Source organism: Armigeres subalbatus, chromosome 3, assembly GCF_024139115.2.
Source record: "Armigeres subalbatus isolate Guangzhou_Male chromosome 3, GZ_Asu_2, whole genome shotgun sequence".
Classification (NCBI taxonomy): domain Eukaryota; kingdom Metazoa; phylum Arthropoda; class Insecta; order Diptera; family Culicidae; genus Armigeres; species Armigeres subalbatus.
In genome coordinates, this window is record NC_085141.1 from 74,095,326 (window position 1) to 74,118,792 (window position 23,467).

A 23,467-nucleotide genomic window follows, 5' to 3' on the forward strand; every position below is an offset into this window, starting at 1 on the left:
TTACTTCTCCCTTCTCACTTCTACCTTCTTGTTACTCACTTCTCACATATTACACCTTTTTTCTCATTTCTCACTTCTCACTTATCACTTCTCACTTGGCCTAACGGCTGTGGCCAAATGACCTTCGGGACTGATGGCCTTCGCTCTAATGACCCAGCATTGCACCTCCTTTAAATATTCTAGTGTTTTCCCTTGAAAAGGACTTAGAATATTTTTTGAAAACCGCGTAAAATCCGAAATCCGCGTAAAAAACGACTTTTGAAAAAATCGATAAAAAATCAACTTTTCACCATTTTTACGTGATTTCAAGACATTTTCGAAAAATCACGTAGAAAAATAAAATCGCGTAAAAAAAACCGCGTAAATCCCAAAATCCGCGTAAATCCCAAAATCCGCGTAAAAAAAGTCGCGTAAAAAGCGCCCGGCGTAAAAAAAAACCGCGTAAAAGAGACCCCAGTGTATATTATTTTTTCTCTCTTTTGTAGCAGTTCAATTTCTAGACCCTGTAAATATGAAGCAGAAGCATGAAGAAGGTCAAATCAATAAAACTATTCATATCTGTAAAATAATTAGGTCACATTTTAGTTTAAATCATTTAATATAAAAAATATCGAAATAAATGTTTTTGCCAGGGTTTGCAGAAATCGCTCTCAATAGATAATAAACAACGATAAAAGAGAGGCAAAAACTGTTCCGAATCATAACAAGCCATGATAACAAATTTATCAAACTTGTATTATACAAGTGCGAAAAAACAGAATCGAATAGGCAGCCTCCACAGAAAAACGGTGATTCATCATCAGAGCCAGTGCTCCCCGCATTTGGAGCTGTCTAAAAGAAATTTATCATGGGGTGTAGCCTCCCGAATTAGTTCTCTATCATGACAGCTTGCGAAAAAAGTCTCTCACGGTATGATACATATCGTATATGTATACAGAGATGATAAGTGAGAGACTTGTTCTTTCTCTTTAGAATTCAATCCCTGGTTTTTGCCAGATTTTAAATTTGTAGCATACTAGACTTTTCCCAAAAAGTAGTGGTAACCCTGTAATATGATTTGAGTGACTTATAAAAACTATTGCAGTACGATCAGTTTTAAGTGGAGTTGGGAAGTTTCTTTCATTTCTACCGTAAATATACACGCACAAGTTTGAATCATTTTTCTCTATTTCTCGTTTCAGTTTTATTTTGTTTGTTATTGTTTTACCTCACGAGTGGTACACAGAAAATGCTAGTCTTGTCAGAAGACTGAGTGTGTGGAAAGTACGTTAACTATAGTTTATGTTTTTTTTTATTTGTTTAAGCGTGTGTTTAGCTTTCAAATGTTTTTCGACATTGTCCTTTGTGACACCACCACTCATCTTTTTTCGATATTTACAACATTCCTCCGCTCGTAAGGACTCGACATTTCTCTCGCGCATTCACGGGAAAAGGCAAATGTACACCCGGATATAGGTCAATTTACACGCACGTATATCAGAGAACGGAACAAAAACAATCAGTTTATGTCGGCTAGAGTTAGAAGCCTCCTAATTAACCACGAACAATAATCGTAAGATTGCAGAAAGTTTATACAGGTTTACAGAACTGAAGTGTAACGAACAGGAAGTGGAATTGAACTGCTGACAAATACAGGGATTGCATCATAATAAAGTCGAACAAGCGGCAACAACCTTAATTGATCATGCAGATTAATTAGGCCGAAAGAAAAACTTTCAATGTAAATAACAATGTTTGCATTTAGTTTTATTCTTTTTCATCTCTCTCCATAATAAATCAATTGGCAACGGAGACAAACTAACAAAGCGTATTTCAATGTTCACTCTCTGCTCTTCGATTCTGTAGGCTTCCATTGTTCCCGGCGAAACACATACCGCGGGTAGGTTACTTAACTAAAATTTCAAATAAATAGGACAAAAAAACGAATGGTATAATTTGCATAATTTTTTGAAAGAACAACAAAAAATCTCTTGCACAAGTTTTTCTCGCTACTCGATCATCTTTTGACTGTGTATTTTTATTCTGTATTTTTTACGGAATAATCATGGGGCTTATGTTTTACTGGATTTATCAGTTTTTAGACATTCCTATTAAAAATATATGTATAAATGAAGAATTTCTGCTTAAAATCTGGAGGGTCATCAGGTGACAACCTCTGATCGTATGCTTATGATTTGTGTGCATTCATTTAGTACGACTGTACTTACTATTACTAGACTTGAGTTTTTTCACGATTGGCCTAAGTAAATTTATATCAGCTCTTGTTTTCATTTATGCGCAGAAGACGAACTTTACCATTTCGTTTCATCTTATGTTGCCTGGTTCACGAAATCAAATCTTCTCGCCATTGTTATAGGTTTTGATGATCATTGTAATCGTTTTTAAATAAGCGCTTTGACAAAAGGGTTCCAGTTACACCTGGGAGAATTATGGTCAGGTCACTATAGATTCTCTCGAGATAAAATATGGGCCGCATCGCTGATTTGTTTTATCCTCTTTTTTTAATAATTTACAAACAATATTTACAAAAATGTAGAACTTATCACCAATCAATAGCGGATAGTATAAACAATTCTGTTGTTACATGGCTGCTTCCATGTTGAAACACCAAGTGCCTAGTTGCAAGTTTTACGAAAAATAACGCTTTCATTTTTCCTCTCCATAACATATTATAAGGAAAACTGTCCCTGCAGATCTCGCCTGAGAAAAAAATATATCCAACAAAATATGGGCGAACCTGTTCTAACCACCTTCTCGAATACCTATCATATGCTTGTTCTAGCTCAGTTCTAGCAGCAAACCTAGCTTACACTAATAATAATAATGATAATAAAATATTAATTGAAATAAAATAAAGATATATACGTATATTGTATATTCCCACATAAATTTGAACTAAAAAGTAAAATCGAACAAATCAAACACACCCTCGGTATGGTCCAGGGAAAAGTTGTAATCGTTGTCCAACGGTTCCAGAGGCAGGAATGCATCCATTTCGGGCACTGCAATGTAAAACAGGGAGGTAGTTTGTGAGTATGGAATCGGATATGGGGCAAACAGAATATGGTGTGATAACTGCTTTGCGCTACTACGTGGTTTATATTTTGTATTATGTATCAGAATAAACAGCGTTTCATATTTAATCACTTCAACGCGGGAATATCTAATTATTATTAAAAAAGTGGAAACTACATCTTAAGATCGACTGCAATATACAACAAGCGTTAATTCAGACACGATTCAATTATAACATCTTCTTCTTCTTCTATGGCTCTACATTCCAACTGGAACTTGGCCTGCTTTTCAACTATTAGCATTTCTTTATTTATTAATTGAAACCTTTTCTATGCCCGCCAATACATGAGTATGTATCTTGTGTGGCAAATACATTGCCCAGGGAGTCGAGAATGTTTCTAACCCGAAAACATCCTAGACCGGACCGAGATTCAAACTCGCAATCTCCGGATTGGCAATCCTACGCCTTCGCTCGCAAGGCTACTGGAGACCCCATTAACATCTATTATTATGTGCTAATTGTCTCGTACCTATAGACTGTATCAAAATATATAAGCACTAAAGTGGCTCAAAAAACACTTTTTCAAATTTTTTTATGGGCCGCCCTCTTATTCGGTTCTATTTGATGCCCTGATGCTCTGGACAAAATTTTAGCCAAATCGGTCAACGTTTGGGTAGTGCTAAACTCGTTGGAAGTTTATATGGACTGCAGTACTAATATGGACGACTGCAGTACTAATCACAGAGCTATTTATCATTACTCTGGTCAATGCTGTGGTGGCTTTTGCTGCCTTATCGCAGTCGTAATAGACTTGGCTGTTGAAGTTGAGCTGGTCATTTAGGTTGCTGATTATCATCACTTCGGTTTTATGGTGGGCTAATGCCAGCTTTTTTCTTGCGTATCCAGTTCTCCACTATTCCCATGGCCTCCGTAGCACGTACTTCCACCTCATCTACTGTTTTTTTCGATTACCAAGAGCATCTCGTCGTCCACAAACCCAATTATCTTCACGCCTCTTGGTAGGATGGGACCTAGTTGAACACCAGCTGCTATTCCTACTCTCTTAAGTCCCTCATGTGTTTCATAATCTAGTGTCCGATTCTCAAAATAGCACTTTAGAATTCTGCAGAGATATCCCGGAACCCTCATCATGTGTAGAGAATTAGCTATTGCTTCCTAACTCGAACCGTTGAACGCATTTTTCACGTCTAGGGTAACCACAGCGCAATAGCGATTACCTCTCCTCCTCTGTTGCTTCTTGGCTGCTTCAGCTGCTTCTACGACTTCCCGGATAGCGTCTACTGTGGATCTGCTCTTCCGGAACCAAAACTGCCTGCTTGATAATCCATTATCGCCTTCTGTGTAGATAGCCCAAGTAACATTTTTCGTTTTATAACGCTCTTTAAGACCATAATTTACTCTACTTCATCTTCTTCTTATTGGCATTACATCCCCACGCTGGGACAGAGCCGCCTCGCAGCTTAGTGTTCATTAAGCACTTCCACAGGTTTCTGCTAGGTTTCTAAGCCAGGTTACCATTTTTGCATTCGTATATCATGAGGCTAGCACGATGATACTTTTATGCCCAGGGAAGTCGAGACAATTTCCAATCCGAAAATTGCCTAGACCGCCACCGGGAATCGAACCCAACCACCCTCAGCATGGTCTTGCTTTGTAGCCGCGCGTCTTACCGCACGGCTAAGGAGGGCCCCAATTTACTCTACAAGAGTGTAATAAAATCAGTATAAAACCAAAATGTTACTAATCTGTTGAACATAACCTTCTTCAGAAGTTTTCCGACCGTGACAAATAGGTCTGTAGGACGATGGGTCTCCGGGTGGCTTACTCGGCTTCGGTAGCACTACTAGTTTTTGTCGCTTTCAGCAATCGAGAAAGTTTCTTCATCGATGCACTTCTGCATCGCGATACGGACGAATACGAAGTTTAGTTTTAGGCTTTTCACAGCAGTGATGAGTTCCTGATTCGTAAGCAGGGCTTCATCCGCGTGGGTGGCCAGACCGTTGGCTCGTGGTGTGGAAACAGACCTTCGATAATTGCCTTAAGCTTTTCTGGGCACCTCCTTTTCTGTATGCATCTTCCTATGGGTTAACATCTGCCTTACGGCAAAGCTCTTGCATGCAGGCTGCTTTGCTAACCCTGATTTCCTTTTTGAAAGTAGCTCTTGCTGCGCTGAACACAGGTCTACGCTCTTCTCTTTCGAAATTATTGCGGGCTCTCTGTATACTCCTCCTTGCTCGAAGACTGTTGCGATGGAGTTCGGCGATCATTCCATTCCACCAGTAGACTGGATGGCGGACATGTCGTGGCTGTACTTTTCTCGGCATGGTTGCATCGCAGGCTCGAGTCAATGCTGCAATCAGCTCGTTTGAACTCAGGTTTACCAGATTGCGCTCAAATATAATTGCTTCTGTTAGCACATCCTTGTTAAAGGTTTCTCCTCTATGGACTCGCGACTTCACAAGCTGGCGATGAAGAACAATATTAAACATCCGTTCAATACCGAGGCCCAACTGGCCGGTGAAGATTGGTTACACGGTTTCCGTCAACGCCACCCTGAACTGTGCCTGCGTATTCCTGAAACAACACCGCCATTACTCTGGTCAATGCTGTGAAGGCTTTTGCCATTTTTTGAAACACAGCCGGCCGACTGCCGCAGCTCCAGTGTTGCTGATTTTAGATGGGCACGTCACGCATACCAAAAACATGGGGCTGCCCCAATGAGATAGATAGAAGGTGAGGAAGAAGACCAAATGCAAGTGTACTAGTGGATGATGAAAATGTAAACAGCAAATGGTAACGTACATATTTGCACGGCTTCTTATGGGAGCTCGTTCGAATGTAGTAGTGAAAGCTTTATCACACGAAAGGCACTCACACAAAATATGGATTTCCATACCTTAGTATCTATTTTCATTGGGGCTGCCCCATTTGGCATAATGCCGTTTGGCATAAGTCCGTTTGACATAACTAGTTGAATAGTCAGGGGCCATTTGGCATAATGGAGAAAAATAGTCAATGATTTTAGGGCCATTTGGCATAACGACCATTTGGCATAAAAATTAAAAGAATTATAAAAACTCTAGGCAGAAGCAAATTCCGGGTAATTTTTTTAAATAGATTTAAAGGAATAAATAATGTGCTTAATTTGCCTTATTCCTGAAAAACTGTGATTTTTATAAGTGTTTTTTTTCAAATGCATACTTTGAATGGAGGAATGATCTACTCTTCAGAATTCTTCCAACTAAATGCATGCATGCTATCTCGTTATAAGGAGAAATCGTGTGCTTCAAAGAATGGAATCATCAGCTTATTTGTCTTATTCCGATCGTCGTATGCGTAGAAAAGAAATTATATACGCTTCGAATTTTGCGTTCTGTTGGAAAATGGGTCGTCTAGTCTTCTGCCTTCTTCCGGAAAAGGCGTAGTTTTAAACAAAGGGGTTATTGACTCTTTTGCCTTGTACTTTTAAAGAAAGGATCATCTACTCTGTTGCCTTATTCCGGGCAAATGCATACTTTCAAAGAAGGAGTCATCCACTGTTTTGCTTCATTCCGGGCAAATGCGTACTTTTAAAGAAGGAGTCATCTACTCATTTGCCTTTTTCCAAAAAATGCATACTTTTAAAGGAGTCATCTACTTTTTTTGCATTATCCCGGGCAAATGCATACTTTTAAAAATGAGTCATTTACTATTTCGCCTTTTTCTAGGCAAATGCGTACTTTATAAGAAGTACTTATCTACTATTTTGAATTTTTTCGGGCAAATGCATATTTTTGAAGAAGGAGTCATCTACTATTTTGCCTTTTTCCGGGCAAATGCACACTTTTGAAGAAGGATTCATCTACTATTCTCCCTTATTCCGGGCAAATGGACCATTTTAATGAAGGAGTCATCAACTCATTGCTTTATTCTGGGCAAATGCGTACTTTTAGAGAAGTAGTCATCTACACTTTTGCCTTACTCCGGGCGAATGCATACCTTAATTAAGCAGTCATCTACTCTTTTGCTTTACTTCGGGAAAATGCGTACTTTTAAAGAAGGGGTCATCTACACTTTTGGCTTATTCCGGGCAAATGCGTGCTTTTAAATGAGGAGTCACCCCCAACTCTTTTGCCTTATTGCAGGTAAATATACTATTAACATTCTTACTATTAACCTTTTTTTGTGCCAAATGGTCGTTATGCCAAACGACCCATGTTATTTGATACATCTTTTCAACGATTAAGCCAAATGGTCGTTATGCCAAATGGCCTCGAGGTAGCCAACAAATTATGTCAAATGGTCTTTATGCCAAATGACCTTTAGACATTTAAGCCGTTATGCCATATGGGCTTCAGCCCCCCAAAAACGTAGCCTACCTCGAAAAATCCTAGCAAAATTACGTGACGGTGGTTAGTTTGCTTCATTATCGCAGCCATCGTATGCAACCCCTGCCTTATTCGGAGAAGCCTACTTGAAGACCGCAACAGCTTCCGTGGCACTGAGTGGATTCAAAGCTACAGTAATTGTACCCTTTATTCAGTTCATTTTGACTGCGGCCGATTTCGCACCGTCCGATGTAACTGATGTTCCGGAAGCCATGGACCAACCCGCTGAAGATGGCGCTCTTACAATACTGCTGCATCCTGAGCATGTCGATCAATCCGTTAAGCCACCAATACCATCGACCAATCCAATCAATCCATACCCTTCGTTGGAACATCATATCGAAGATGTCGATGAGAGCTTCTTCCTCGGATTCGACGAATCTGACCAACCGATTTTCCAGAACCTCGATGGGGTTTATGTCGATGAACCTATGCCTTGCTCTAGCAAGGCAATTGCCAAAATGTCATTCGCAGGAAGTGCGTTTGATGTCACTCCTGAAGATATCTTTCCGTTACCAAAGGTAACCGTCAAGAAAATTCGTAAGAAGTCAAAGCGTGAAAAAGCAACATAATTGACTTCGAGCCCCCACCGACGAAGTCTCAAAGGATTGCGTGCTTCGAATGACATAAAACAACTTCAGAACGATCATTAAAAATGCTTAAGGTGACCTTCTTGCCCAGGGTTCCCCTATCCAATTCGTCGGAGACTAAACTCTAGTTGATCACTATTGAATTTGATAATCGATCATTGCGTTCTAAAGTTATAAAGGAAATGGTGTTCAAGCCATATACGATTGGTACATTGCGGTACATCCAACGTAGTTGATACGCAAGGTAGGCAATTATTTTTTGGCATCGCGCTAAGTTGAAATCAAATCTTGTATGATTTTTTAAAACATCGTAAGTCCAAAAGAGAGACTCTATTTGTTTACTTTCTCTTTTGATTATTACAAAGCCAAACTAACATTTAGATCGGTTCAATCAAAGGTAATTGCCTATTTCTGGGGATTAAACCACCCGACTTGGACGTTAATTTACAATGTTATGAAAACTCATATGTGAATATGTACGTTATGTGGAAGACATTGATTTGGAAAATGTATTGGAGGTAACCACTTTCCCTTCGATGGGACTCGAACCCATGACCCTACAGTATTGTAGGGTACCTACTGTAGGGTCATGGGTTCGAGTCCCATCGAAGGGAAAGTGGTTACCTCCAATACATTTTCCAAATCAATATCTTCCACATAACGTACATATTCACATATAAGTTTTCATAACATTGTAAATTTAGATCGGATTTCTTAGCATAAATCTGAAGAAAATAGCTTTGTTTAGCAGGCTGAGTTAAAAATGTTGCCGCAAATGCAAAACCATTCTAGATATTAGCGGAAGAGAGTCTCTTATTTGGACATACAACATTTTCAAAAATCATGCTAGAAATTATTGCTGGTGAAAGACATCAAAACCGCTAGGTGGATTTGTCTGGATTTTAATTAAATTTTTATATAGTTGAAAACAATCAGTGATGAACTTCAACTATAATAAATTAAAAAAAAATTGTCCCTATTAGACATTACGTTTCGGAAGCACAACGCAAGATTACTGTTTCCTTACAACATTTTCTTGAAAAAGTTGTTATATGTACAAACGACTGCTAAATAATAAGCCCTTGTTTCGTAAAACTCTATTAAAGACGATGTTTACATGTTTTTCTTCTAACCTTCCGTTAAACATAATAAAAGCGTCATCACTACTAGGTGGTTTAATCTCGGTGGTTTTTAATTAAACAAATCACCAAAATGTCCCGTTTTGCAAATTTTGATTAAAACCATTAACTGAATTCGCAATATAGCCAAAATAGCTGACACGCAAGCTATTTTCATTTGTTTGGTCTAATTACATTCGACTCGCCAAATCCGCCCGTTCGTGCGCGATGACGCCACCAGCAGCACTCTGCTACTTTCTGGAGTTATATTTGCATACATTTTACGACTCTTTCTATCGCGATTGTCTGCACAGCCGAATTCGATCAAGAAGCAACCCCGAAACACACATACACCACCGTCTCCTATGAACCGAACCAACACCGGAGCTGAATCTCATGGTGCTACAAGCTTTCGAAACATCAACTGCAGACCCACGAGAGTTCAGTTCTGGTATCAATTCTTTCCAAACTGCTACCACCGCGTTGAGGAACAATGTCTTATCACCACTTGCTGAACCAGGAACCGGCTCTGCACACTTGGTATTAGTAGCTAATGAACTGTTATCTACTGGAGTTATGTACATTAAGCGATTAGATGTTTAAGAAATTGTTTCGATATTTTGATCCATTTGTTGATCGACGAACGTCCAAGCAAGAACTCAGACTGTGATGTGATTAGGGTAAAGTGCACACAGGTCACAGCCAGAGTTCTCGCGCGGCACTGTTCGCACCAATGTTTCAACACTTTTTTTTTCAGTAGACAGTATGTAAACCATTTCCTCGTGTTGCCCAGTTATTAGCATTGCTAGCGCGAAAAGGTTAGTAAGTGCGAATCGATGGGTTTCGGACTTACCTTCCGGGTACGGTAGATTGAAGGGACTGTAGATGCCGAGCTCGGGGAGCATAGAGTTCCGTTCGCGCGGATTGACCGGAGTCGTTTTGGCGCTCAGTACTTTCGGTGATAATTCGTCCACGTTGAGCTGAGAATTGACTTCCTGGGGTAGCAGCGTCTCTGGGCTCAGTTTGTTACCATCACTCAACGATGCGTTCTTGTGGGTGATTTCCATCGGTAGGAGCTTGTGGGAATCGATGGTAGCAGATTCAGTAAGATCCGGATCAAACCGCTCTTTTTTAATTGAATCTTCTATTCTGTTGAACATTTCAAGCATTGGGCCAGATGGCGTCGCCATCAAGGGTGTTGCAAAGTTGCTTTGCATTGATTCAGTCGTGCTGATAGGATGTCCGGTTAATGAATCCAACGCGTTGGGTTCCGTTTTTACTTCAGCACCTCCAAACAAGACCTTCAGGTTTCGGACCGAACTTAATGTTTTCGTAACATTGGTGGTTCCTAAAAAAAAAGTAGAGGGTTAAAATATGGAAGTTGATAATGTTAAAAAAATTGTTTCTTACTCAGTTTGTTTTTAGGACTGAATAACTTTTCACTGAACGGTGATAATAGCGGGTCGATGTTTTCCAGCAAGGGATCCGGACCAGACCTGCTGCCGTTCCCACCACCGGTACTGTCACCAAACAAGCTTCCACTACAACTACCGATTCCACCGAGGCTTCCACCATTTGGTGACCCTTCTGATGGTTCCGAACACAGGAACACGTCTATTTCTCCCTTTTCCGATTCTAAAAATATTTCTCGCGGCGGTTGCACGCCAGGTAGCTTTGGAAACAAAAATAAAATGATTGCTTATCGTTATCAGAGAAAATTCCAATGCTTATACATACCACCATATTAGCTTGCGGAGGGGCCTTAATAACCACGATGACCTGATCTTTAAACATATCGATCGAGTTCAGATCCTGACAGGTGACGTACGCATGCTTCATGGTCTGCATGTCATTCTCCGTCATATTGCGCATTTCGACAATCAACCGGTCCAGCATGTTCTCCTTCTGCTCCAGCAGATACCGATCGCGCTGTATCCGGTTGTTCTTTTCGATATTGCACAACGAATTCCCACACTTCCACTGGATATTGTTCTTGGACTTTTTCTCCAGGATACCGATCCCCTCGAGCACGTTGGTAATGTCGTAGATACGACGCTTTTGTACGTTAAGTTTGTTGGAGGCAATGTTTAAGTCGACCACGCCTTCGGACGATTCATTTAGCAAGTCGACGAATTTTTTCGTTAGCAGTCCTAGCGAAGTGTCATACCTGTGAGGGAAGAAGATCGCAACATTAACAAACTAACGATACGAAACTTCATTGATTTTGTCCGCTAACCTCGTTCCCTCGGAGTACCGTTTTTTAGACGAACAGGACGACACGGATGACGTGGGTGTAGAGCAGGTTGAGCTTGGTTGTTTACTACTGGATTGTTTGGAAATCTTGGCCGGAGTTGGCGACAAACTGGATGGCGCTCTGCGTTTTACGGCCTGGATTTAAATTTAGAGGAATAATTAATTAACAATGAAGATAAATTAAGGTATAACAACTTACTTTGAAATAATTTGTAATTTGAGGATCGCCGCTAACACTTTTGTGCTGCTGATGTAGTCCCGCAGTTCGATTCGGTGTCGATTGCTTAGCATGATGACTGCGCGTCGGAGTGGTCGCCGTGCCACTTCTCGACGACGCACCGGAACCGGATGCCGAGGGACTATGATGACGACTATAATTACTATTCTGTTGACTACTGCTATTATGACTATTACTACTAGTACTACTACTGCTATGGTGATGATGGCTTGGTTGTTGCTGCTGCTGCTGCTGTTGAGGCGGATGATACTGCGGCGTTACCCCGTATCCGTATCCATGATCGAGCAGATGCGAGCTGACTTTGATGTCCGGTTTCACATCCTCGTAGTCTTCAGATAGTTCACTACCGCTGCCAACCGATGATTTTCGGCTGCCGCCAAAGGCCATCGATTGGTTTGTACTTGCACATTCAATGTGGTTGCTTTTGCCGCTGCTGCTACTGCCGCTACCATTCAGTCCATACGACTCGCCAGTCTTTTTGTTGAATTCCATATTAGTTGAGCTACCCCTCCAACTATTGGACACTACATAGTGCTGTTGTTTTTGTTGCTGCTGTTGTAGCTGTTTCTGCTTAGGTTGAAAAGTGTACATACTTTAATTCTTTCCTTCTAGTGGAAAGCGTTTCGCGATGCCGCCTGTGCAAGCATTTGCGCGAGGAGCAACGCCTGACGTCCTATTGTTTACTACCGTTTATTTGCTCGAACGGATCTGAAATGAAGCCGGGAGGAAAAAAAATGGGATGTTATTAATAGTCATTCGGTCGACTCGATATGCAGTGATATGTTTGTGACACAATTTTCGCCGACACGCGGCAAATTTAATAACCATTTGGGCAAACCTTCTCTATCTAAGGCTGAGGAACGATAGCAGAAAAATAATTATCGCAAACCGCAACATTTTTTGCCCGCTGGTGTGGTTATCAGTATTGGTTACAATGGCAATAATGAGTAGCAGAACAAATTTTTGCCAAGGTGGAAGTAGAAACGAAAATCATGCGCAGTTGTCGTTGGAGGATTCAGAAAAAAAAGTATGAAAAACCTGACAGACAAAAACGATTACGGCGAGATATTTAGAAGCCAGATTTGACATTGAATCCAAGGTGTGGGAGCAGATGATAGGCTTCGAGGTATGATTGATCAAAGTTCTGTTTTCAGAATTGTCGTGAATGAGGAGAAAGCAGAACTTTATTTTTAATTTTTACTTCTTCGATCATTTTTAATGAGTTTTTAATGTTTGTGGGATATATAACTTAATATAATACTTCTTTCAACGTTGAGCGAAGCTTCAATTATTTCGCTACTATCAATATTTTGAATGGCATCAGGTTTGAATATACTTTTTAACCTTTTTCGCCTTAAAACGCTTAGAAATAGATTGTTTATTTTTGTTGACTTGAAATAAATAATCTCTAGATAATTTTTGTTTTCATCTATTTTTCTATTTTTTAAACTATTTTAGTATAAATAATTATATTTCGGATGATAACGTGATGTCAGTTTTTCACAAAGCTATCACTAGATTCTACATCTCTCACATCATCGCACGCGTATTTTAAATATGTACATATATTGTTGTGACTGATATGTAACCTGATTCGATCATCAATCATGGTGCAATAACCAAATTCGTCGGGTGTGTTGGGCAGAACAATCAGGGAAATATTCTGAAGAACTTGTTCCTTGTTCTTGTTTTCAGGCTGTTCGGCCACATTGAGAGTTGACGTTAAGTCAATGTCAACTTCTCTCCCCGAACAGCCAAGATAGCTGTGTGGTGTCGGCAGCCAGTTATCTGGCTAAGAATAACGCTACGGATTGCTTGTTCCGGTGGTAGAAGTCCACCATACAGGTGATCCCAAATTCTTGGTGTGATGCGGCTTTATGCTTACCGTGCCTACGAATGAATGGTTAGGGGGGTCTAAAAAGAACCTAACCGCTAACGGAGCCTGTGAAGCACCAGGGCACCCTTCACAGTATCTAGCCCTTACTGCGCTAACCGGAGCTATGGCGTAGTTGACTTTTTGCTTCTCCGAAAAAATCGGCTACTCTTATTCAATCTCAACTTGAGGTTAAATAAGGGTGGGATTATGAGCATGTTTTTATTTAGTTTTCCACCAAATTGTCACCTATATGGATTCGCTTTATGCGTCATACACATTGTACTCTGTGTTTCGTCTTTGACTTTCATGATCCAGGCTTGACAAAACTCCTCACCCTCGCTAGAGTCAAATAAAATCATCATCAGCAAAATGCTGCCTTTGCATCCTCACAATTGAGCGGAAGCGTAAAAAAGCAGAGGTACAAAAACGCAGAGTGAGGAAAAGCAAATTAAAAACACATGTGAGTGAGGCGTCGGGCGAAAGAGCATTCATTGAGCCTCCGGAGCGCCGCTTTGTATGTGAAAAAATCTTGGAGGTTGTTTTGAGTGTGAGTGTAAGTGAGTGACGCACCACAAGAAAAAGATGAACAGATAGACTCGCTCTTGTTTTGCGAAGCACAAGCTCGGGTTTAATGATGCACAATGTTGTGAGTTTTGATGCTTATTTCTGCTCCTCAAAAAAACTCTTGCTCTTGCTCATTTTCTACTCGGCGAGGAGTTTTTGGCAAGCCTGATGATAAGATACCAATTTGGTTTCATCGTTGCTGTTCATATTAATGCTGAAGTTGTGGAGTGCATTATCTTAATTTGCAATGGCTTCAGTTAAGATAGCTCAAATCAATCTTCAGCATAAAAGAACAACAACGATTAATCTTTGTAGACTCATGCAAAATGGCAAATCCCAAGTGGCTTTGGTGCAGGAACCCTATTTTCGCAAGGGTAGCTTCTACCTAGGTAACCTAGTGAACCCGGTTTTTGCTGCTTTCAGTAAAGAAATGGCAAACTCTCGATCAATGCCGCGTGCATGTGTGCTTGTTAACAATGCTATTGTTGCTACACTTATCTCTGAACTAACAACCAGAGATGTATGTGCTGTCACAATTGATGCAACTGGCGGAACCCCCGTTAGGAAATACGTCTATTGTTCGGTTTATTTACCACATGATGAACCATCCCCTACGGATGCTTTCAAACGAGTTGTCATATATTGCACTTCAAAAGGCCTCCCGCTAATTGTCGGCAGTGATGCTAATGCTCATCACATCACCTGGGGTAGCTCGGATATCAATCTGAGAGGCTCCAGCTTGATGGAATACTTAAGTAGTACCGAACTTAGTTTACTTAACATAGGCAATCGCCCAACCTTTATGGTATCTAATAGAGCAGAAGTGTTAGACATAACCCTTTGCTCCAATAGAATCAGTCACGAGTTGACGAATTGGCATGTGTCAGATGAGGAATCGATATCTGACCATCGCTACATCTACTTTGATCATTTGAATGTTACTTCGCAGACCTTGCGTTTTAGAAATCCCCGTTCAACCAACTGGGATCTTTACACAGAGTTGCTCTCTACTAAATTTCATGGATATCTACCTTCTATAGAAACTCCTACCGACTTGGACGATGCAGTTGATACTACAACGTTGCACATCGTGGAAGCTTTCGAAGAAGCTTGCCCTTTACGTTCTGTAAAAACCTCAAGAGGATTTGGCTAAGCTAAGGAAGCAGTGCAGAAGGAGTTGGAACAGACGCCATTCAGCAGGGACGGATTCTTTCAAGTTGGCTCGCAAAGCTTACAAGAAGGCTCTACGATCTGCTGAACGATCCGGCTGGAAAAACTTTTGTGCAAATGTTTCCAATTTGAGTGAAGCCAGTCGATCGAATAAAATTCTTGCGAGATCCAAGGATTTCCAAGTTGGCGAAATTCGCAAGCCAAATGGCGACTACACTTCTTCTGATGAAGAATCGTTAGAACACTTATTTGATACGCACTTCCCTGGATGTGTCGATATAACATCATCGGATGATCCTGATGTCTTTTCATGTAGCTATGGGTCTTGGGCTCAAGCACGTAGAATCATAACTACTGAATCGATTCAATGGGCACTTAACAGTTTTGCTCCCTACAAATCTCCAGGGGAGGATGGGATTTATCCCGTTCTACTTCAGAGAGGTTTTGAACATATCAAACATGTTTTGAAAAAGCTTTTAGTATGCAGTTTTGCTACTGGGTATATTCCCATATCCTGGCGGGATGTCACTGTAAAGTTTATCCCAAAAGGAGGACGTGCTTCTAGACCCATCAGTCTGACCTCATTTCTTCTGAAATGCTTAGAACGTATTATCGACCATCACATTCGTGATGACTGTTTGGCAAACATGCCTCTTCATGTTAATCAACATGCTTACCAATCTGGAACTCGATTTTCCGGAGGAAAAAGCGCCAGCAGGAAGATCGAGACCGTGAAGAAACGGAGCAACTGTACCGCGCTAATAACACACGAAAGTTCTATGAGAAGTTAAACCGTTCACGTAAGGGCCACGTGCCACAGCCTGATATGTGTAAGGACATAAACGGGAACCTTCTTACGAACGAGCGTGAGGTGATCCAAAGGTGGCGGCAGCACTACGAAGAGCACCTGAATGGCGATGTGGCAGACGAATATGGCGGTATGGTGATGGACCTGGGAGAACGCGCGCAGGACATAATTCTACCGGCTCCGGATCTCCAGGAAATCCAGGAGGAGATTGGCCGGCTGAAGAACAACAAAGCCCCTGGGGCTGACCAACTACCAGGAGAGCTATTTAAACACGGTGGTGAGGCACTGGCTAGAGCGCTGCACTGGGTCATTACCAAGATTTGGGAGGAGGAAGTTTTGCCGCAGGAGTGGATGGAAGGTGTCGTGTGTCCCATCTACAAAAAGGGCGATAAGCTGGATTGTAGCAACTACCGCGCAATCACATTGCTGAACGCCGCCTACAAGGTACTCTCCCAAATTTTATGCCGTCGACTAGCACCAACTGCAAGGGAGTTCGTGGGGCAGTACCAGGCGGGTTTTATGGGCGAACGCTCCACCACGGACCAGGTGTTCGCCATTCGCCAAGTACTGCAGAAATGCCGCGAATACAACGTGCCCACACATCATCTATTCATCGACTTCAAAGCCGCATATGATACAATCGATCGGGACCAGCTATGGCAGCTAATGCACGAACACGGTTTTCCGGATAAACTGACACGATTGATCAAAGCGACGATGGATCGGGTGATGTGCGTATTTCGAGTTTCAGGGCATTCTCGAGTCCCTTCGAAACCCGCAGAGGGTTACGGCAAGGTGATGGTCTTTCGTGTTTGCTATTCAACATCGCTTTGGAAGGGGTAATACGAAGAGCAGGGATTAACACGAGTGGTACAATTTTCAATAAGTCCGTCCAGCTATTTGGTTTCGCCGACGACATAGATATTATGGCACGTAACTTTGAGAAGATGGAGGAAGCCTACATCAGACTGAAGAGGGAAGCTAAGCGGATCGGACTAGTCATCAACACGTCGAAGACGAAGTACATGATAGGCAGAGGTTCAAGAGAAGACAATGTGAGCCACCCACCGCGAGTTTGCATCGGTGGTGACGAAATCGAGGTGGTAGAAGAATTTGTGTACTTGGGCTCACTGGTGACTGCCGAAAATGACACCAGCAGAGAAATTCGGAGACGCATAGTGGCTGGAAATCGTACGTACTTTGGACTCCGCAAGACGCTCCGATCGAATAGAGTTCGCCGCCGTACCAAACTGACAATCTACAAAACGCTAATTAGACCGGTAGTCCTCTACGGACACGAGACCTGGACGATGCTCGTGGAGGACCAACGCGCACTTGGAGTTTTCGAAAGGAAAGTGCTGCGTACCATCTATGGTGGGGTGCAGATGGGGGACGGTACGTGGAGGAGGCGAATGAACCACGAATTGCATCAGCTGTTGGGAGAACCATCCATCGTTCACACCGCGAAAATCGGACGACTGCGATGGGCCGGGCACGTAGCCAGAATGTCGGACAGTAACCCGGTGAAAATGGTTCTCGACAACGATCCGACGGGCACAAGAAGGCGAGGTGCGCAGCGGGCAAGGTGGATCGATCAGGTGGAAGATGACTTGCGGACCCTCCGTAGACTGCGTGGTTGGCGACGTGTAGCCATGGACCGAGCCGAATGGAGAAGACTCTTATATACCGCACAGGCCACTTCGGCCTTAGTCTGAATAAATAAAATAATACCAATCTGGAAAGTCCACCGTGACTCTTCTACACAAGGTTGTGTACGATATCGAGAAAGCATTCGCTCAAAAGCAATCGTGCTTGGGTGCTTTCTTAGATATTGAAGGTGCTTTCTACAACGTGTCTTTCGATGCAATATTGGAAGCCGCACGTTGTCATGGGCTACCTAATATTATTACCAAATGGATTCACCAGATGCTTAAAAACCGACATCTCTACTCGACATTACGTCAAGCAGCGATTAGGAAATTAAGTGTCTGCGGATGCCCTCAAGGGGGAGTATTATCTCCACTTTTGTGGAATCTCGTTGCAGATACGCTATTGAGGTTACTCAATAATGGCGGTTTTCCTACCTATGGATTTGCCGACGACTATCTTACATTGATAGTGGGTTTGGGCATTACTACCTTATTCGACCTGATGCAAAATGCTCTTCAGGTAGTTGAAAGTTGGTGTCGCCAATATGGCCTTTCGGTCAGATCAGTGGAAGAGTAAAAGAGAGAGCTAGTGGCACGCAGTGCTGATCTGCATCACCTTGGTAAAGCCTAGCTCCTTGGGTCAATATGAAGAAGAAACTCGAGGTGTTACTATGGCTGCAGTGCATTTTGAAATGAAGAATTTGGTCATGAAACAGTCATGAAAAAAACAACTTGTCAACTGGAAAGAGTCGTTTGTGGACCGATAACCCCTCAGGCTGGGAAGGATCTCAATATTTCGTGTCCTTTATAGATGATTATAATCCTTTCGCAATCATTTTTAACACCAAAGAGAAGTCGCAGGTGTTCGAATGTCTCAAAGAATATGAAGCGATGGCGGTTAGCGAAGAACTTAAAATTTAAAAATTCTCATAAAAAAGAAGAAAAAATTAAGCGATGGCGTCGTCACACTGGAATTTTAAAATAAGTAAGCTGACTGTAGATCAAGGAAGAGTATTACTCAAATGATCAACGAAAATTTTACAAGGAAAAGGGAATTCCAAATCCAATCGATAGTTGGAATGGCGTGGCGTAGAGGTTCTATCGTATCCTGGTGGAGAAGATTCGGAGTATATGTGGTGCGAAGCCGCTCTTCCCACCACATAGCTGATCTACAAAAGCCCAAATACTGCTATCGCAAAAAAAATTGAAATCGGGTGAATGTTGGACGAAACTAAACCAGACGGCGTTAAGTTTCGAATCTTCGGGTGCAAGGCTTTTGCATGGGTACCGAATAAATTGCGGAAAAAGTTGGACGAAAAAAAGTCGTGGAGCTGTGATGGTAGGATTCGCTCACAATGCATACCGTTTGTGGGTTGCGCAGTTTTCATAGCTCGAGACGTCCGTTTAGACCAGTGGTCCCCAATGTGCGGCCCGCGGGCCGCATGCGGCCCTCCAAGCCTTTTCTTGCGGCCCGCGAAGAATTTCAGAGAACGCACTACATGTGACCCATTGCACTATGGTCCAGTATACAGATTTACGCGGAAAGATGCATTTTACACCAAAGCTATATTTTTTAGAAAAAACTGTTGTTCTACAAAATTGTTCGAAATAGTAAGGCCATCATTGTGGTTCTACCAAAAAATAAGGTGGCCCATCATATTAAAAAAATAGATTTTTTTTATTTCTTGGAATATTGACATGTTATATTCTACAAAGTTGTAGCGTAGCTTATTCCAATCAATTTAGCTAAAAAAACTTTTTCTGTAGCTCTTAAGTTGGCTGATTTAGAGCAATTTTACCTAATTGGATTGGGGTGTACCTCAAAAAACAGTATTTTTGATCTACTTTTTTGTTTCAGATTTTTCGAAAAAGTCGCTTTTGGGTGACTTTCAGAGATAAAAAATGCAACTTTTGATGGGTAAATATGCTCAATATTTTTTTCCGATCAAAAGTTATATTTGTTTTTCTGTCAAAATTACATTTTTTTTTTCATAAGTTGATATATCCGGTTAGGGCAAACCAAAAAAATATATTTACATGGCATCTGAGAGAAAAAATAATATTCTTTATTATGTCAAAAAATTGGGGATTTGTTAATTTTTTATCACAAGTTTCACCAATTTTACTAAAAACATGTTTTTTTTTAAATAAATTGATATAACTCGACAACGGAAAAAGATACAGACGATATTCTTATAGCAAAACACGCGTTTTGAAAAGCCCCAAAAGTCTTCAGAAGAAGACATTTGTGAAAAATAAAAAATTAAATGAGCAGATCATAAATAAAAAAAATAGCTCAGCATACTTTCTGCCAACTGATTCGAAAAGAAGGTGATGCAAACGAATTATCTCCTGTCAAGTCTTAAAGAGCAGAAGCAGTAGTTTCGACTCATAGTTAGCTATGGCGATAAAACATCACTTAGTACTAAGCTTAAAAATTTTAATAGAAATGAAAAACAAATATATTGCAAATATACTACGGCCCGCTTCAACAGTTCAAAATTGCGATGTGGCCCTTGACAGTGAGCATGCTGGGGACCACTGGTTTAGACGAACCCTGTCTACCGTCCGGGTCGAAGGATCTTTTACTGGAGGACAACCATTCAGTGATTCCAATACGCCATAAGCAAGAGGGGAAAACCCAAAATGCTGTGAACAATGTAGAATCTGAGGGAAACCATTTATATGGCTGTTCCAAAAGACGCTAAAGCAAACCTGGAGAAATATGTCAACTACGTAAGTCGTTATATGGTCTCAAGCAATCGCCACGCTGCTGGAATGGGAAGTTTAACAGAGTTATGTTGAAACTTGGATTCAAGCGATCAAAATATGATTACTGTTGTCTTTATATTAGAATAGGGAAGAATGATGAAGAAACTAAATATCTAGTACTGTACGCCGACGACATACTGATTGCTGGTCTCACTGCACAAATCCTAATCGAAACATTGAGAAACAATTTATTCAAGAATTAAAAAGGACAAATTGTGGTGTATTAAATTTTTTTCTTGGGATTAAAATTCATTCACGATGCCGGAAAAATGATCTCAAAGAAGTACTGTTGGACTTCTTGGAAGATTTCAACAACAATCTGGTCAAGAACACTGGACAGCACTAAAAAGAGTAGTACGATACTTAAAGGGTACTCAGTACATGGCGATTGAACTCGAACGACAAGAAAATGAAAAACCTTTTACCGAATTTGAAATCGATTTTTTATGGCACTTTTTTTTGAAAAATTTGGTGTTATCTGGTGTATATTTTGGTGTATATTATAAAAAAAATGACTTTTTGGGACTTTAACAATTTGCGGGCGGTGTCGCATTTGCTCAGATAAGTTATTTTTCTATCAGACATCATGGCTAGGCTTGCCAACCATCCTTTCTAGTTCTTTAATCCATTGATGGGTTCTTTTGTTGGCCACCAGGGCAGCAAGAAGGTCATCAACTACAAACGACATGGGACAACTATGCTTGGGACGGTAATAGAATTGTATGAAATAAAATTTTGTTCCTGTTCATAATACTTCGTCTTACGAATTACTTCAATTACTGAGTTCAATATTAGAAAGAAAATTGAATGTATGGGGATTGGTATTAAGTTATTCTTTATCATAATATTTTTTATATATATCATATAAAAGCCTCATCCATTTTTTCTCTTTCTTCAATGGCTCAACATTGCAACTAGAGCTTGGCATGTTTTTCAATTTAGTATTGTATTAGCATTTCCAAAGTGATGAAATAATCGAAAGCTTTTCCTATGAACGCCATTGCATGAGTATGTATATTTGTAGCAAGTACAATGGATCCACTAAGCCCAGGGAGTCGAGAATGTTTCCAACCCGAAAACATCCCTGATCGGATCGAGATTCGAACTCGCCATCTCCGGATTGGCAATCCTACACCTTTGCTCGCAAGCCCAACTGGAGACCTTGCTTCTGGAACATCCCAAGGAAATCATCAAACCCGGGGCTTAGAAGAATGGAAATTTACTGTTACAAGAATTCACATTCGTTCGTAAGCTACCAGTATTGATCAGTTCAGAATGGTTAGTACATACTTAGATCCCGAACGGAAAATGTTACAAGGTTAAAATACTTCACTCTTCCATTTACTTCCGCTGTATTCCAAATGTAGCGGAAGTAAATGGAAGAGTGAAATATTTTAACCTTGTAACATTTACCTCTAAGACGCTCAATATTAATTATTCATCCAAAATCTTTTCCAACCATGAATTTGGCCTAGGATGGAGGCAATAATTTCGAGGTTTTTTGCTAGTGAAAGTTTTTCCCCTGCATAAGGTTTAGCCTCAAATAAAGTCAACCATCTTCAGGGTAAAGTTGATTGTTTTAGAACAGAAACTTGGGCTTGGGATTGGGAGATCTTACATCGTAACACACCACGTGAAAATCCAATAATACATGAATTCTAGATCTCACTTCACCCGAGCAAAGTCTGAAAACATAATGAGAGCATATAGAAAACATATTTTGATTTTGACATCAAATCGAAATCATAATTTGTTTTCAAATATGAATCATCATGATTGATTACATATTTTGATCTCATTTTGCTGTAGATTTCTGAATTGTATGATCTGACAGCACACTGTGTACTAATTTTGTTATCAGAACCAATATCAAAATTAGTTTTCGATTTGCTCTCATCGATAGCAGGAATAGTTTTCGATTTGATGTCACAGTAAGATTTTTCTGCTGTAGATTTTGATCTTTTAACCGTTAAAACGACCAAAAGGATATCAACCTGAGTTATAAAAATTAGGCAATTTCACAACAACAAAATCAGTTATCGATTTGCTCTCAAGCTTTGCTCGGGCAATCTCATGATTACTATTAATGGTATTCTAATTTTTCTGATATTAATCCTTAATTGACACCTCTGCCTTCAAATATCGCATTCTGAATAACTAACAAACATTAGAAAACAACATCATACGACACATTCTTCACCAATAGATATACCTTTATGGTTCAAAACACGTGATAATCCTTTTTAAACATGTATCCATTAACGAACTTTAAGTTAGGAACTTCCTTCCTAAAACACATCCATATAAAATGAAATCTTCCAAACACCATTTTCCAGCTTCACCGCAAGCAGCCACATTTTATCTCACAGCCTCCATTAAATGTCCATTCACTGAATATTCCAGCTGCAGTCTGAAAATTCGCACACACGATCCCACCAACCAGTATTGAAAGAAGACGGATTCCGAACAAGAAAAAAATCTTACACTGCACTAAATTACCCATCGCCATCACGTCTTCCTGAATGGATTCTCCGCCGTCGCAGCACAGCAGCGTAACTACTTGCGTCAGATGTCGTCGAGCTCTGGTCCGAAAAGAGCCCCCAACAAACAACAACCACATTTCGGCCATTTAATTTTGCAGCTTGCATTGCAGCCGCCACAGTTCGATTCGATGCCTACAACTACTCTGCACTTACACTCGTCTCGTCACATCACAATCCGGCGGCGATGCGATGCGAACGATGGATGATGGTGAAGTTTGGTTCGGGTTCGCCGCATCAACCGGAATGTTGTGCACTCTCCAGTCAGTCCAGCCCAGACACGCACTCACACACCGACCCCAGAGCGCCAGCCGTGCGCTGAGTTGTGGTGGTTGCGGTACATGCATGGGTAAGGCAGGTATAGGTATCCGTGCGCAATTAGTCCCAAAAAAAACGCAGAGGATACCGATTATTGGTTGATCACGACGACAGCAGCGAGAAGAGAGTGCATTCCAATTGTATGTACTGCTACGAGGATAGCTGCT

General features: G+C 41.0%; 1 protein-coding gene across 6 annotated transcripts in view; it reads right to left on the reverse strand.

The window, feature by feature from the left end:
* Window positions 1-1,149: 1,149 nt before the first annotated feature.
* LOC134219633 (transcription factor E2f1) overlaps window positions 1,150-23,467 on the reverse strand; it is a 57,230-nt gene continuing 34,912 nt past the window's right edge. For 4 of the 6 annotated variants that reach the window (XM_062698422.1, XM_062698423.1, XM_062698425.1 and 1 more), the window contains exons 2-7: window positions 11,565-12,311; window positions 11,349-11,500; window positions 10,850-11,279; window positions 10,523-10,784; window positions 9,966-10,460; window positions 1,150-3,002 (exon numbers count right to left, since the gene is read on the reverse strand). In XM_062698422.1, the coding sequence (XP_062554406.1) occupies window positions 2,896-3,002; window positions 9,966-10,460; window positions 10,523-10,784; window positions 10,850-11,279; window positions 11,349-11,500; window positions 11,565-12,194 (2,076 nt within the window). In that variant the 5' untranslated portion in view covers window positions 12,195-12,311 and the 3' untranslated portion in view covers window positions 1,150-2,895. Of the gene's footprint in view, window positions 3,003-9,965; window positions 10,461-10,522; window positions 10,785-10,849; window positions 11,280-11,348; window positions 11,501-11,564; window positions 12,312-22,654; window positions 22,781-22,926; window positions 23,105-23,467 lie in introns of those variants that run through there. The other 2 variants (XM_062698424.1, XM_062698427.1) reach the window with 2 other exon arrangements.